This window comes from Poromitra crassiceps (genome assembly GCF_964638095.1).
Source record: "Poromitra crassiceps genome assembly, chromosome: 5".
NCBI lineage: Eukaryota > Metazoa > Chordata > Actinopteri > Beryciformes > Melamphaidae > Poromitra > Poromitra crassiceps.
This window is the reverse complement of record NC_139642.1, coordinates 40,036,439-40,054,307: the sequence shown is the minus strand read 5'-3', so window position 1 is coordinate 40,054,307 and position 17,869 is coordinate 40,036,439. Positions and strand designations below refer to the sequence as shown.

General features: G+C 43.6%; 1 protein-coding gene across 1 annotated transcript in view; it reads right to left on the bottom strand.

Moving 5' to 3' along the window:
- frem2b (FRAS1 related extracellular matrix 2b) overlaps positions 1–17,869 on the bottom strand; it is a gene marked incomplete at its 5' end in the record, with an annotated part of 80,508 nt that overhangs the window by 31,567 nt on the left and 31,072 nt on the right. The window contains 3 exons of the mRNA XM_083637654.1: positions 873–998; positions 4,118–4,348; positions 11,723–11,869. Of these exons, the coding sequence (XP_083493780.1) occupies positions 873–998; positions 4,118–4,348; positions 11,723–11,869 (504 nt within the window). The remainder of the gene's footprint in view (positions 1–872; positions 999–4,117; positions 4,349–11,722; positions 11,870–17,869) is intronic.

Sequence of the window (17,869 nt, the reverse complement as noted above, 5' to 3'; positions counted from 1 at the left end):
GTGTGTGTGTGTGTGTGTGTGTGTGTGTGTGTGTGTGTGTGTGTGTGTGTGTGTGTGTGTGTGTGTGCGTGCGCGTGCTTGCGTGCGTGTGTTAAAATATCTACAAATGGACAAATGGGATTTTTTTTCTCCTCCAGAAAACATTGGGCATGACTTTTGGTCTAGAATAGGCTATTAATAGGCTATTTTGGTGTGCTCAATGTACTCATTGGCTACGTTTACACGCAGGAAAGATTCGACTCTTAACCCGGTTACTCACTATCTTTGGGTCAATGTACATGTCTTAACTCATTTAAAAATGCCTAGTTCAGCTCATACTCGTGTGAGAAACCTGGTCAAGATGCCTGGCATACTCCAATTTTAAATGGGCTACGGCTACTGTGGAATGCGGCTTTCATTTTGGTTTAAGCTGTGCGTGCAAACACCCGCACAGTGTTATGGGCACATTTTACTGGTGAGGGGAGTGGTTTGTAGCATTCAAGGTGAGGCTAACAGAGAGGTTATAGCAACAAGAACAATGGCGGAAAGCAGACAAGAACAGAAAGAGCAGCTAAGCGAAATGTGCAGCAGACACGACCTGTTTAAAAAAAACGCTTTTGTCACCGTCTTCTCAGCTACTCCGTCAGTGCTGGTGGTGGGCTTTAACGCTGGTTACCTCAGCCTGAGGCTACACGCCCATCAAGATGAGTGACAGGTGCTGGAGCGTGAACTTGGCCAACTGAGGGGGGAGGACTAGCAGGACTAGCAAAACACTTGGCTCCCTCAAGGAAAAGCTCCTCATTATGCTTTTAATTATTATGAGAAACTATTGGTGAGAATGAGTCATTGTTTACATTGCTGCGTGGAGCAGATGACCATGAGTCATTGTTTACCTTGCTGCGTGTAGCAGATGACCATGAGCTCTTGACTGACATCTCCGCTCCTGCGCACGGGGATTAGCAGCTCGCCGATATCCTCCTCTATGTGATAGACAGCTGAGGGGATGAACACTGTGGACTCTGCATAGGAGGAGAAACAAATCAACACCTCTGATTATTACCCTTACCTCCATTACAAAAAGGTCACATGTGAAAAACCTGATTTGAATTCAAAGCACATTCTGGACACATGCTGGTTTACACAAGTGATTTTTTTCCCTCACGTTGTATTCGTGTATCGTTTCCCACATGTGAATCTCCCACACCACCCCCCCACCACCCACATGTAGCCGCTTCTTTTCACCTGACAGCGAGGAGCTTCACCGGCAGGACGTAGCACGTGGGAGGATCACGCTATTCCCCCAGCTCCCTTCCCCCCTCTTTTTCAAGGACGCCCTGAAAAGGGCATTATGAATGCGTAATGAGGAACGTACCAAATGTGTTGACTGCTTCATGTTACATGTTACATGTTATCTGGTGATTGCTTCAAGGGAGTCTCTTTTATATGAGCGGCGCTCTGGGTAAGAGCTGGTCAACTGGGGACAGCGGAGCGGACCAAGAAAAGCGCAGAACCAATCAGAATTCAAATCATCGGTGATGTTAGTTTGCATCACAGAGAACTAATAGACTGGCGTGCAGCTTATGCACGGGGACCAATGGGAATTCTCATTAAAGCTCCGCTGGTGGTGTTTGCATCGTCCTTGATCAAAATCCACAATCCGCCGTTCAGTTATCTAAATATTCCCAACCCATGCCTGCTTAGAGTGATACACAACATAACACAAAGAGACAGCAGCGGCTATCCACCCGGGATGCGGCAAAGATGGACGCAGAGAATATTATCTGGGAGAAAGAATGCAATCTAGGAAAGGAGGAGTGTGGGATTCCTCGGAGAATTAAAAATAAACATGCATACAGAAGCTCTATGTCTTACGCGCCATATTTCATTTAGTGGAGAAGTCGGCTGATATTTGCCTACATAACTAAGTTGGCCTGAATAAGCCAGGCGTATGTGTTAATTCCGTTTGCGAGCGAGCAGAGGCATGTTAAAACCATTCATCTTTTTCTTTTTTACCAGTCTGTTTTATTGCTGGCCCTCACACATCTCGTTCTGTCCCTTGTTCTCTGGGCTTTGCACAGCAGCCAGGGAGGTACATGGAAAGAGCTTGCGATACTTCAGCCATGAAATCCGGCGTTCAGAGAGAGGCTGAATTTGTATCCCACTCATGGATGCCTGCGTTAACAAGGTGCAGGTGAGTCAGCAGGACTTGACTTGACCTGTCCCCCCCCCCCCCACCTTGAAAACCAAACAAACAATGGCGGATCGGATGTTGTGGACACTCTTCACTTGTGGCTCCTGATACTCAGCTGTCTCCAGTCTGAGCAACTTTAGCCTTTCTGCTCCTAAATAATCTATACTCCACTGTTTTCATAGCGGCAATGCCCGGGGCCATTCGATTTCTCTGCTCACAGCTAAAAAACAAAAACAAAACAACATTTACATTTTCATAAGTCTTTGGAACTGAGCTTTATTTGACCTGGCAAGGGCAGAAAAACATTTTGACTAGAATTCATGAACTGCATAGTGATATTATAATAGAAACACACTGTTTGTATATCAGCAGAGGCAGAGCAGTGGCTGTAGGCAGAAAAGGTCTGTTCCAAGGCCCAAGAGAAAGAAAATACTGTAAATATATTTTCACACCTTGTGGAGAGATAGCTGCCAGTTATGCTAATTGCCCTCCGGAGACTGCTGTTTTGTGAGACAAAGTTCTAACTAAACATGTTAATTAGCATACATTTTTGACAGCAAATTCTTCCTTTTCACCCATGAAACCCTATGGGAGGAGGCGCAGCATTATCCATATTTATATTATAGCGTTGTGTGTCTGAGCTCTATCACAGGCAACAGCTGTTTCAGAAACACTGTTCATCTGTTCTAGTAGAGCTACTGCAATATTTATAATGAAGATCATTTCAGATGCATGAGAGTTCTTTAACTTGGTGCTCTGAGTATCTTTTTGACCTTGTTTACTTACCTTTGTGGAGAGGAGAAACTTCCCATAGGCCGTATTTTGGCCTATGGGAAGGCCTATATATATTATCATATTTTAACACTCAAGCTGAGATTCAGAAAAGATCAGTTCTGTTCTGTTTTCAGTCTTGTTGTAATTTCATGCTATGTTTATTTTTATATTTGTAGGCGCTCTGATGCCCTGGGTTTGCTTTAGCCAAGACACAGAGGGAGCAGACAGTCTTTCCCGTATTCATCTTCAAAATGGCAAAATGGGGGATAGAGTCGGGATGAAGTCCGAAGGAGGCTGGAGCCTGGAGTACTTCTTTACTGCTCCCAAAAGGCTCTGAGCTGCTGGAAAATACCGTAACTTCATCAATTTGTGATGTCCAATCCATTCCAGGAGTTATTTTGTGATATATTGTTGTAATCCTCTTTTCTGGTGTACCCACTTTCCCTCAACCTGCCTCGTCCACCTTGTCTACTTCAGTTAGCGGTTTCCTACATTTCCCAGAATGACTTTCAACAACCCCCAGAGAACGGGCCTGAACTTGTTGCTGTCAAACAAAATGACGCTAGCTAGCTGACTAGTTTGTGAACATTAGGGTGTATCTCAGGTGTACTCTATCTATCTATCTATCTATCTATCTATCTATCTATCTATCTATCTATCTATCTATCTATCTATCTATCTATCTATCTATCTATCTATCTATCTATCTATCGAAGTACTGTCAGTGAAGAAATCGATATCTTGGCCTATTCTAAGATGGATTTCTGCCTGTATGATTGTTGAACATCAGTACAAAATGGTGCGTTGCCCTTTGATACCGAGGGACTGACACAAAACTCGACGTTTACTTTATCAGATAGCTGAAAATCTTCTGCTGTTAAACTCCATTGTAACGGCTGGAAAGATCTCAACATGATGTCACATCACCTGTGTTCAGCGAGAGGAATACACCACCAAATCACAACATGGGCCAGAAATGCCATCGCCAATTAGCAGGTTTAAGTGCTTTCATTTAAGGCAGCAGTCATTTAAAAAGAAAATGGCATTCAGCAACGATTACAAAAACCATTCATTCCGCTTCTATTCAAGGGTTAAAATCAGAATCAGAATTTCAGTATTTGGAGAGTTGAGAATGCTGCTAGAATGCAGAGTTAAAATAGCACTCCTACTGACCATCAGCAGGGTCCAGGATCTCCACAGTGGCAGCCTCTGGATATTCGAGGACTGCCATCACCGGCTCGGACAGAACGATGTGGAACTGCTCCGACACCTCGTACTCGCTGTCAGACAAGATCCGGACCCTCCAGGAGGCTGTGGTCTGTCCCGGGTTGAACTGCACCTGCTTCTGAGACTTGCCTCGGAAATCTTTGTCCCTTTCTGCCGTGCCATCCTTAGTGCCGATACCTTAGGGAGTACGAGGGGGGGGGGAGACGGGTTATTATCATAATTAGGTGACATCTGCAAAAGCTGTGAAAATGCCATACTTCAGGCATACTGTTACATAACCTTGGCGAAGTATACAGTAAAATGTCATCCCATACTGAAGTGAGAGCAGTGAGCCTCCTGTGTCGTGAAGCTGTTGTGTTTATTTATAAAGTAGCTTTGACATGTACCAGGAGGCTATGATAATCAGCATAGCTTGACAGCAAACTCTACAGACCTTAGTCCCACGGCGACCATTTTGAACCTGCGTCAAACTCGGGGTGGGAAATTCTACCAGGATGAGTAAGTACAGCCCAGCTACATATCCTATGTCTTACTGTTGTGAAACAAGATGCATACAAACCTTTGGGATCAATCAAACATTTATTATTTCACACACTGTATTAGTAACGAATGGATATGAAGAATCCAGCGGTATTGGTTCATATTTTAAGGTAATATCAAAGATGATCTTCCCTAGACAGAAGACACGCCGCTCTCTATCTCTTCCATTGTTTCTTCAAAATTGGATGATTACCGTTACCACCAGGCAGCATGCGCAAACAAACTCTCAAATGACCACAAAATGTTACTACGGCTGGCAAGCGAGTGGGGTAAAACCCACAGTCTATGGGTAAAACCCACCATATATCTCAATGGGCTGACTCACCAAAGGACGGTGCTGCGGCTCTACACTACAGGATTGGGGATTCTAGAGCAGGTACATAGACGTCTGTTCAGATGTGGGTTTACTGCGCGTGGGTTAAATCCCCGATCCTGTCTGCCTGGGCTAGGCTAGCAGCTAAATGCTAACTATGCTGAATGGGGAGAACGGGAGGATTTACCCCACTCTGACCACGCCCCCAGCCAGCTACCTATTGTTTGTCTGTCTGTTTGTCCCACTGATGACATCATCAGTGATGTCATAAATTCACTCACTCACACACACACACACACACACACACACACACACACACACACACACACACAAGAGAGACACACACACACACACACACACACACGCACGGACGCACACACACACACACACACACACAAAGTCCCAGTGATGATGTCATCAGTGAAGACAGTGATCTCAGAGGCAATGTGACATCATCAGTGATGTCATAAGAGGTTGTGATGTCATCAGTGATGTCATAAAAGCAGTTGTGACATCATCAGTGATCTCATAGGGGTCCCACAGATGATGTCATCAGTGATGTCATAAGAGCAAAATCAAGTCCCAGGGGAAGACACTGAAAGAAGTGGGAGTGTGGCTTCAGACCATTGACCTATATATAATGGACCAACATAGCTCATTGACTTTGACACAGCAAAATGAAGCTCACTTCCGGATATTGTTTGATTTTGTTTGATTGGTTGAATGGATTAATGCTACACGGAAGTACGAGGAGAAGGGGCGGCTGCCCCTAGCGGCTGCCGGGGGAGTTTCCGAATTTGCTCTGTCTCGCTTATCGCCGTAATGCATTATGGGTAGTCAGCTACTGTGGCTAATGTAGCCGCTAACGCTACTTACTTTACATTGCAGTAAAACGGCACTGAATGACCAAATTGATTTAACTTTTAACCATTTCGAGAAACACTGTTTCCATACGGACCCCCAGCGTTGGTTAGTTGTTTATAACGTGACTCTATTTAAAACCTTATCGTACTCCGGTTTCTGTGCTGAATCCAATGGTCTGAATACAGAGAAGGTTTAAGGCTTTATCTAACGGTATAAATAACGTTAAATGGTCCGCCATGTTATGGACGTTAGATGTATGGTATCTATATAGTTACGTGTGTCTACTAACATTATTAAAATATCATAAAGTAACGCTATTTTCTGATAATTTGCTCAACTATACTTGCTACCTGATGCCTTGCGGCACATTGCTGCCTCTACCGGTCGGAAGTATTACTGTTCTTTTTATCCGATGTTTGTCGTCAATTTTCCTCGAAATGGGGCTATCATTTGTAAAACGAAGCACGTTAGAGCATGAAAAAGACTTGAAATTGTTTTTTCAGACCATACACTAATTTGGAAAGTGTTTATTTAATACATAGACCGAGAGAGAAGTTGTCTCATTTCCCATATAGTTGAATGGTGATGTTCCTGGGAGTGCTACACAAGCTGCGACCCCCACTGGCCATTTGGAAATAATGCAATTTCCGCATTGGCGTCAAAAATAGGCAGGCTGAAATGCCCACTGCTTCAGACCCCCGTCTTCAGCCATGGACAGCTATATGTTGCCAGCTCCAGGACAGGTGATCCAGCATCCCTGAAATATGCCATCAAGGAGCAGCCAGGGCGAGGCCGCACAGCTGCGGCCGCCAAGCTGCGTATACAAGCTGCAGGGCCACGCAGCGGCCATCGAGCGTGCCTAGTCTATCAAAATGCCACAACACGATGACTTCCACTCACAGCCACTCTTCTGGATTTCCTAGTCTCCCACCCGCCTGTCAGTGTTCCAAAAATGTCCGCTGTGGGAATAAGGTCAGTTCCTCCTCCTGTCTGTCTGGCTTAAGCAGCGATGGTTGCCAGACTAGCGCTGTGTCTTTCCAGCATGTGAGCTGTTTGAACGGGGCTGGAGTCACTCCAGCTGCGGCGCTGGCAGGGTTCCTGTGCAGCAGGGACACTGCAGCAGGTGAAATGTCACACAACCTCTTCACCTCTTTGTTAACAGGACATCACACACAGCAGGAGGGCAGCAATAAATACAACATAGCTGGGCACCCGGGCGGTGGAGCGATCTATTCGCGGCTTGATCAGACACAACAGACACAATTGGCCATGTCTGCGGGTGGGAAGCTGCGCTAGTGCCTCCTCTGGTTGGTCGGGGCACCTGCTCAGTGGGGAGGGGAACTGGGGGTAATAGCGTAATCCTCCCACACGCTACGTCCTGCCGGTGAAACCCCTCGCTGTCAGGTTTTGATTGAGTGATTGATAACTTTATTGATTCAATAAGAGCAGAATTGTGCAAGACAATACAACAAAAATATTGATCAAAAGGAATAAAACACAATAAAGCCCAAGGGCTTGTTTCCATTGTGGTCCTTTGTATGGGACAAGTGGAGTGAATATGTGTGCAGGTGTGAGCGCGTGTGTGCGCGGGCAGCAAACACAAACAATGAAAACATTTAACAACACAACCATACACTCAATGACTGATTAGTCATTGACTGAATGGTTATTTAAATAACAACAAACAAATGCACCAATCAATAAATAAAAAGAGAGACCAGCTCATATACTAAATCAAAAACCTACCTAGGGTTTAAAAACTGCGTGCATACAAGAGACAAGAGAGGTGAAAAGTATAACATATATCGGAGGGGGCATGTGGGAGTCTACACGCTCAATCAACAATAGCGAGCACCCTCAAGAATAAAGTTCAACTTAGGTGCAGGGCCAAGGCAGAATAACGCTGATGAAGGCTGTTAGCTGAAAAATGGTTTGTTGTGTCTGCAGTCTGCATGTACATTAAACTCTAAAAGGACATTCTAGAGTGCTGGCCTTTTTTCCTTTTTCAAGAGTCTACACCTTCCCCAGATCAGCAGAGGGGGTGGAGCAACGACCAGGGCCGCTTAGACAAGGGATAATTGGCCATGACGAATTGGGAGAAAAAGGGGGAAAATCTAAACAAAAACAACTTAGCCGCCTGCCCCAGGGCAATCCTGCAGACGGCCACAAATTTAGAAATGAATAAACAAGAAACCAATGAATAAATGAACCGCTGAATTAAGTAACAGGGACATTTTTCAAAATGCTGGTTGTTTGTTCTCAACTGAGAGAGAGAGAGACAGAGAGAGAGAGAGAGAGATAGAGAGAGGGAGGAAAAATTATAAAGTAACCCTTGAATATCACAACAAGTCTACACACACACACGGGAACTTCAGTCGATTGCAGATTGAGAAATGTATGAGTTTGCGGGTTTTGAGAAAAAAATTCCATTCCATTCTTTGATGAAAATAAGAAAAAGTGGGCTTTGATATGCAAGAACAGAGAGAATGAAACGACTCGTGCACATGATACATAAAATGGTCAAGCTCAATGAAGCCTGAAAAAGCAGCAGTCTTCAAAGACCAGATAGGAGAGGGAGTATGATTCACTCCCACCTCTGTCTCCCTCACAATGCGAGGATCGGGTCACCCTGACCACCACAGCGCTCATTTGGAGCTTTAGCGGCAGGTGGGCTTCATGTAGCGACCAAACTAGCACCAGATTGACCAGTGGAGCAGCAGCCCGTCAGCGGGCTCGTCTGATCAGTGCTCAGTCAGGCGAGGCTGGGCCGGAGGAGATCTCCCCCAGTCTTCCTGTGAAGCCACTGGCCTGGGATCAGTCGCTGTCTCACTGAGGCAGATGGCTGGCTGGGATGGCCAGGCTGTTCAGTGGGCATATTATGCCTGTTCATCAAAAAAGTTTGAAACTCCAAATACTGTGACCAACTGAGGGCTCCTGATTCCTCACCTGGCTGCTGTAGCTGCAACAAATAGACTCACTGCTTGTTGTTGTTGTTGTCGTTGTTGTTGTGGAGCTGTTGGGGAAACTTTGCACTGATGTTTTTTTAAGCATGTACCAAGACTGTAATTATTTCTTATGCCATGTTTCTTCCTAAAACCGTGGTTGATTTACTAAAACCTGGCAAGCCATTTTGGTGCTAGCTATGGCTTGGATTATGCTTGCCCTCCAAATGAAACACAGCAAGAGAAGGACAATAATTTTGAGATGCAAAGCATGTGCTCGTCTACAACTCTCCCCAGATCAGCAGAGGGGGTGGAGAAAGGACCGGGACAGCAGGGGGAAATGGCCAAGTACAATTGTGGAGAAAATGGGAGAAAAAACTGAGAGGTGGGGGGGGGGGGGGGGGGCTTTGACAGGCAAATTAAAATCAGACATTTATGTGGCAGTAAACCAGAAACTGCCTATTGTCCATTGTCGTGACAATTGGTGACTGTGCCTTTTCCATCAGGGCGCGAGGAAATAAGGCTAGCAGAATCACTGACAGACTTGCTTTTATGTGATATCGTCTTTTTATCTTTTATCAGCTTTTTATTGTGTCTTCATATTTTTTTGTAGTAGAAAAGAACTATACGCACATCGACTGTGGCTGCTGGGCTAGATGCAGTACAAGGCTAAAGGGGTAGAGCCCACACATCAAGGTATAGTTAGACTTCTTTATTAATGTGACAACGTTTCGATCCGAGGTGGATATTCATCTGGTCAAGATGTTTTTCTTTATCGGTTTTAATCATGTTTCTATTGTATTTCATTGTCTTTTTTCTATTATATTAACTCTACCTTAATTTAATCTTTTATTCTAGTATTTTATTTATTTTGGTTTTCACCTTATGACTATAAAACTATTTTGTTGAATGTTTCCACCTCAGTTTTCCTATGAATTTAATTCCTGTTTATTACTCTTTTATTGCCTTTTGAATTCATAATTTGGGTATTCTTTTATTTTGACTGTCAAAGCACTGTGTAAACTCTTTTTAAAGGTGCTATATAAACAAAGTTATTATTAGTATTGTTGTTGTTATTGTTTACGTTTTCAAATATTTTGTTTCTCTTGAACTAAAAATACTGCGTTATTTCTAACAATGAAAAAAGTATAAATGGGTCAAGTGTGATCCAAGATTCATTGGCTGAAGATGTAAATATGTGCTCACTTAAGAATAAAGGCACTTTATAAATTATTAACCAATAGGAATCATACAGAACAGTTTGGTATACTGTAAACTGGGTGAGATGATTCTCCAGTCATTCTGGACATTATGAGCACACAAGGCATGCGTTCTTTGGGCATTACTGTACATACTGAGTGCATCCAAAGTTCAAAGTACTGCTTCTTTAATTTATAATCTAACCATAAATAAAATATCAATGCGACAGAAAATCTAAGAAAGGGATCTTGTTCGACCAAGGTCCTTACACAAATTATACACTATGATCTTGTCATTAAGTTCAAGGGAGTCCATTCATACTGTATGTATCTTAAGTGCTTTTTTCAATCTCGATTTTCTTGCATCTTTTCAACACAGACAACAAAAAGAAACCATAAAGAGTGTATCACATCTTCATAAGTTATTTACACTTGTGCTAATCCAATCCTTAGTGCAAATCATTATCCTGCTCATCTGTCCTTGGGAGGAAGATCAGCGCTCTATCTGCCTTTATTAAGATAAACGATTATTCTTACATCGTACCGACTCATTGAGTCAGCCTGGGTAAACTGTGCAGTGTGAATCTTGAGGCGCGATAAAGGTCAGCACAATTTGCATATCTCACCAGAGATGTTTCATTAGCCAGCGGCCCCGGGGCATGCAGAGATACAGACAGCACTAAATGATCCTCCACAGGCTTTGACCTTTAACATCGGGTCACTTTTGTCACACTTACTTTTTATAGGCAGAATAAATGGGGGTGAGAAACAAAGGCGGTCGTGCCAGTTGTTGGCATTCCAGCCAATCATAAAGTGTTACAGAAGCTCTTTTCGTAACAACAATGTTATTGCTCATTTAGTTCAGGCCTAGTAAATCACCTTGACTGACTTTTGGAGTGGTGTCTTTCTATGGCCACCAACTTTGTGACCTTTCTCAAAAGCACATGCAGCCCCCGGGGGGAACTGTCCTGTCCTATTGTGTGACTGGAATGTAAATACTGGCCCGAGGACCAGGGTGAGAGGTCACGACCTGTGTGATCCTAGAGGGTGTCTGGGCCACCCTTAGGGGTGTCTTAGAAGACATCAGAGTGTGGGGGTTAATCTATGTTAAGGCCCTATATGTCAAGTAAAAACCCACAACATGAATCCAATTCAAAGGTATTTGAAACATTTGAAAGAAAGAAAGAAGAGTTTGTTTTGACACAAAAATAGCTTGGAGGGAGACTTCTCAAGACACGGAATATCTTTTTACTTTTGGAAATTAAAGAAAATGTATTACATTGTGTGGTAGGGCATGATATGATATGTTATGTTGTATTACATACAATGTGTTTTTATATTGTACTCTACCATGTCATATATCATTTATATTTTGGAATGATATGTATACTGTATGAAAGGCACAATATTATTTGTAACTATAGGTACTGGTATGTCGGTGCATAGATAGATATTGGTGTATGTATGCAAATGCCTAATCACAACCTATAAATTTGTTTTTCTCTTTTTTGTATCATCATCATTATCATGTTTTGACTTCCTCCTTCCTTCCTAATTTTTTATTTTTTGTCACGTCTGTATGTAAATTGTACTGTAAAAAGTAGGTAAAAAAAGAGCACATTTTGTCTCCTCTTGTACGATGATGATGATTGACTTGTCAGCCCTGATGACCTGAGAGATAAAGTCCACTTACTGATGAAGGAGGTCTCCCCCAGGTAGCCCCTGCGTTTCAGCACCACCTCCAGGAACTTGACCTCTTCATCCACCACATAGCGCTCCTTCTCCAAGGAGATCCAGGCCCAGTTCAGACGAAACTGCTGGTTCTTCAATTTGTTACCTCCTGCAAGCAGGTACAGTGGAGAACATTAGAGAAACCTTAATAGTCAGCTAAATCAACACCGGCATACAAAACACCTCAGGAGAAGGAATAGCAGCTCTTTTCGATAATAATGCAGATCAAGTGTGACTAACTTAATTTAAGAGTCCAAAAAGCCTTACTGAGACTTTATTATTCAAAAGGTACTGTGAAGATTTACATAGCTATTTGCTATTTTCTGGGGCAGCACAGCAATTTTCAACACCCCCCCTTATTAGAATGATTTTCCGGGATACCTTTAGGACGTGACTTTGAGACTCCTTGCCAGCAGTCAGCGGGACGTTTCAGCGGCGCACAGCCCCGACGCAAAACATATAGGGAAGTCTAGTGCAGTCTAATTGCTTCATTTCTAATTAAGATAAAAGGTGTCTGTTTCCTGTCTGAACTGGCTTATTTTATCCTCGCCTTTTGAAGATTCAAAGGCATTGGCTATAGTCCTGGAGGGCACCGCTGCTACCGTTTGACCACAGAGAGAGAGAGAGAGAGAGAGAGAGAGAGAGAGAGAGAGAGAGAAAGAGAGAGAACAAAGCCACACACAGACATCAAACACACTTAAAAACACCTAAAAAATATGCAATCTCTGACTCATACACACACCACACCAGATGTTAATGCAGTAATTGGCAGAGTCATAACTAAAGCAAAGGAGTCTAAAACACACGTCATAAGCAGTGGGTCCTAAAAGAATCAACCAGACTGCACACACACACGCACGCACGCACGCACGCACGCGCACACGCGCACACACACACACACACACACACACACACACACACACACACACACACACACACACACACACACACACACACACACACACACACACACACACACACACACACACACACACACACACACACACACACAGAGCGCAGCTGCTGTGGTACTGGGCGAGGCTCCAGGGAAGAGATCCAGGTGACTGACCCACTAAACAGCTGGCAGTTGTGAAAGTGGCGGAATAAAAAAGAGAAATGGCCAGGAGGGTGCGGGCAGGGGGTGGGTGTGTATTGTTCGGGGGGGTTTCAGAGTTCCGCCTTTGTTTGTGTTAGGCATTACTTTACTACTGGTCTCCGCCCCGCCCGCCCCGGCTGTTACGGTCAGTAAATCTGTCACGTCCAGCCGAGCGCTCCACTGTGCCCATTTCCCTGCTCGTGAGCATGGCAAGACCTATACACATTCACCCTGGGTGTTTTATTATGTGTGAGGGCGCATTCATTTGCGTGTGTGCGTGCATGTGTGTGTGTGCGTGAGTGCGTGTGATCTCCTCTGCACCTGTTCAGAGATTTTCCATTTGGTCTAATACTTTACATATTTCCTTACATAGAATAAAATGGGTCTTAATACCCATGACATCTATGGTTTTATATCATACTGAGCTATAACTGGGACAAAAGGACAAAGTCGGTGTGAAGCGCAAGGACGAAGGACACCAGAAAGCGTCCCGTCCCCAACCCCCCCCCCCCCCCCCCCAGCTCATGCAAGACTAACTCAGTTGAATCATTTAGTTGGATAATAGGTCATTAATTGATCATGAACAAATATGAAGGGACTTTTCCACTGGAGATGATGAATAAATCTAGTGAGATACTAAAGCGTTGTGGGCAAACAAACGTGTATGCGTTCCAGCCTTCAGTGATCATGCTGATGATCGCTGAAGGCTGAAACGCGTACGTTCTGTTCTGTTCTGTTCAATGCTGCAACCGCGCGCCCACCACAGCACTTAAGACTTGGAGCTGTGCCTCCTACAACCTTCTACATACTAAAGGCCAGGGCTGTGTCTGCCTCTGCTTCATCTGTACAGCTCTGGTTGTCCACACTAATGGGCTTTGTCAACAATGTTGGGATGAAAAAGAATAAGTTATAGATCAGCTCTGAGAGCAGCCTTCAGACAGACTGGGTGCCGTCAATACTGAAAGCCTAATTGGAACAAAAGGGCACAGGAGATGTGAAGCACGAGCAGAAAGGAGAGTGCAAACTATTCTGCGGTCTCTCCGCTGCAAAATTCACAAATCAGTTGAATCACTTCGTTGGATAGATTTCATTAAATTCTCATGAACACACAGAATTATACGTTCTCTCTGTGAAATTAGGTATTATCACTTGACTTCAGAAGCATCATTTCAACACATGAATTCATTTCATGAATCGCAGACCCCATTAACCTCGAGCACTATTCTCTTTTGCTCGCTGCTCATGATAACTAACTGGCTCTTCTTCTATGTCTTCCAAACAAACTGCTGTTGCTGCTTCTGGTAATAAAAAAAACATCACTTTATCACTTCCTGCCTTCCTCTGGTGCAGAGGATTTGTCCCCGTGTTGCACCAAAACGTATTCCCTAAGGAAATTAACACGAGGGATATGACAAATTAATAAATTACAAGTAGACTATTGTATAGCCTGAAAACTTTATTGTAGAATCAATGGGGGTGTGTGTTTGATATAATAGGATCACAAACAAGTGTGATCTCAGTTTATTATGAGGCAACTACAGTAGGTAAGTTACTTTCGCTTGGCCAGTTTCATTCCTGAACAATGTTCTGAAAAACAGGTTCTTTCACTGTTTGAAAAGCCAGTGATTTGAAACCATCCACAGGAATTTAAATTATTTGTCCAGGGTATATGCATTTTATTTTAAATGCATTTTCTTTTTTAGGGGAAACTAATTTTGGCACAACACAAACAGTTATCCAAAACGTGTATGTTTAGAACTGCAAATTTAACAAATGTAAATGCTTTCATCATTTGGATATAACTCGAGTCACTATTGTGTTATATCAATCTGCAATTGGGAGTAGCAAAATGTAAAATTGTTTTAAAAAGTTCACAAATAATGAATGTAATATGTCCATTGAGTGGGGCTGTCTGAGAGGGGGATTTGAGCCTCTTGTGTGTTCCTGTGCAGACAGAGGACCTGTGTATAACTGGACCTCTCTACGCCATTTGGCTGAGTGCCAGCAGCAGGGCACGCATGCCACCAGTAAACACTGCATGTGTGATCTCTGAGACGTGAAGTCTACTGAGGTAATGGAAAGAGCTATTCCTCTGAAGCTGTACAGTGGCACCGACTTTGGTGTAGTCTGTTAATATAAGACTGTTGATACCAATTTGATGTAAAGGATAATTCTAGGACATGGGAAAATAAATTATATGATCCTCTCTCTATAATCAAAACACTCAGGCAGGGACATTCCAACACCATTTATAGGTACGTTTTTATCACAAAGTGCCCCATACATTTCAGTAAGAACATCGCATGGTGATGTGTATTTGATAATTATTTACATGACACTGAAGAGACAGCCTAGGCAGCAAGCTCTCAAAGAGGCTGCTCTCTCCCTTTCAAGATGAAGCATGTCAAACAGCTGTTGGCCTTCAACAGTGTCCACAAATATAAAGTGGATTCATCAATTACCGTACTGAATTCATTTTTCATGTCCAGCGGGATCCAAAGGATCCAATAAAGGCCAAAGAAATGCCCAGCCTCAAACGTCAGGAAAAATAATTGATGTTTACAATTGATACTACATACATTATTTCCCACCATGATGTGTGTAAATATTGGGTTTAGGAAGCCTTAAAGTCCTGAAAAAGCTACAATGTGTCCTTTGGGGAGCTGCAGAGTGGAGGTGCTTGTTTCCACAGGACCACTTCACTCCTCCAGATTTCTTTCTAATTAAGATAAGCAGGGGTTGAAGTACCGTAAGTCCACTTCAAAGAGGCCCCAAGGAAAACACCAGAGTTCATCTTTAACCAGCACTGAGACAGAATTTTGTGAACAAAATTGGAATCTTTTATATTCTTATTCTTATATATGTGCACTTCTGTTTAATTCAATGGAGTAACACACATAGACAGTGAATGGGATGGGACCACGCTCATTATACTGTAGGTACACTGACTTTGATTATTTATTCAACAATTATGCATTTCCTCAGTTTATTCTCATCAAAATCATACGGTAATGTAATGAGAAATTCTAGAAATGGCTAGTCATCTTATTTGATCTGCTAAATAAATTGCCTGCTTGCATGCACTCCTTTCTAACAGCTGCTCAAACTGTTCCCGGTCCTGGAGCTCATTCTACTGACGGTCTGGATAAACGTGCCAGTTAAATGCCTAAAAATGTAAAAAAAATGCAAAATGAGAAGGGTGAGTGAGTGCTCCATCACATCATCAACCACTTTCACTGTAACAAAGCGTTTTACATGTAGGTGTTGGCTTGAATAAAAAGCCCCGTGCGTGTAGCCCGACAGTTAGACAGACAGTCTGTCAGCTAACATAGTGGGATGTGTGATGAGGGACAGAAGCCTTTTGAGAGCGGCCAAAGAATGCGAGAGGCCGCTCTGTGCCAACTTAGTACCCTAGTCTCCTCCCTGCATACACGCTGCAGACAGCCCTTATTTGGTCACCGTCAAGGACCGCGGGGGCCAGGATGCCCCGTGGACCCTCGCCTGCTCATTCAGCCAGGCAGACAGACAGGCGGCCCTCTGCCCATACAGCTAGCACCACACTGATTAAGCGGGATAAATTGGGACCAGTCTCTGAACCCTGTTCAATGGGGACAATACATCTAAAAATACTTAATGATCGTATAGTACTGCAAACGGCTATGTGTGCCAACAGTTTCCACGATCCGTAATAACAGTAATCCATTCAGTCATACTGTAGCAGTAAAATGCCAAAGCGCAAAGCTCATGAACAATTGTGCACAGACCCAGCAAAATACTAGGCCAGAGATGTTCACTTAGTCTTGTGTGTGTGTGTGTGTGTCTGTGTGTGTGTAACACTCAAGCACTCCTTTCAAAAATACCATTGAAAACAGACCAGTCTGGAAGTCACAACTGCCGGATCTCATTATTTGCGTCAATTTACCGCGTCAATTTACCTGTATTTCATAACAACGGCACAATATCTGAGGTTGAGCAGTCGACGGGCAAAACCTCTCATTAGCATACCTCTTTAAAGTAGAGTGGCGTCTTATGTCTTGATTGTACTCTATTGCTCTCATCTCGTTAGCAGCCATTTAAGCTGTTGGAGTTAGCTGGCTCAAACTTCCGATCCTTTTATGAATTTATGGCGTGAGGGTTCTTCTGGTTGGACAATGTAGCGGACCATCGCCAGCAGACTTTTCACCTCTCCAATTAAGGCAAAAAGCATAATGATAATCCTGTTGAAGGAGGGAGAGCACATGGCAGAGCAGCGAGAGAGCCAGCGATATGGTCTCTAATCACCCTAAGCCTTGTATCAGCAGTAACGAGTGCAGAGTTGCCACGGGTTGAGAGATTTAGAACTGTTATGATTTCACAGGCCCTAAACCCTTTTCCACCAGCGCTGCCTTCCAGAGGACAGGACGGCCATAAATGTGGCCGTGCTGCAGGGTCCATGCTGGCCTCTGTGACACAGCGGTCACTCCAAAGGGACCTGAAAGGAAGGCCAAAGGACAAATGAACAAAAGTGCTGGGTCAGAGAGCCACGCAAGGCTTAAAGCAGGCAGGGCTTTACTCGCAGCGGGGAAAGATTTTTGAGCTTAACATCTGAACCACCATTACAGAGGTGATTTAACCTTCAGTGCCTTTTCCATATCAAGAAGAAACGTTTTCCAAATGAGAGGCACAGTTAAAAGTGTTTAGAAAGCATGTCGAGGCAAGGTCCTTACTTATTACACCTCTGGGAAGACAGCATAGCTATTTTCTTTTGCTGGCTGTGTTGGATTCAGGTGACATTGATATTGTGAAGCTTCATAGTTGCCCATCTTCAAATGAACACAGGTTTTCACCATGTTACACATGTGGCTATACAATTAAACTAGATTCCTCTCCTTCTATTCAGCCTCATGTAGGCTGCTGCTGACACTACTGTACAGTAGCATTGACAAACTAGTACCACCACTGCACATAGAGGACGGGGTGGGGACGGGACTTAAGTGACGATATGATAGCATTGTGATATTGCGATATGCTAGT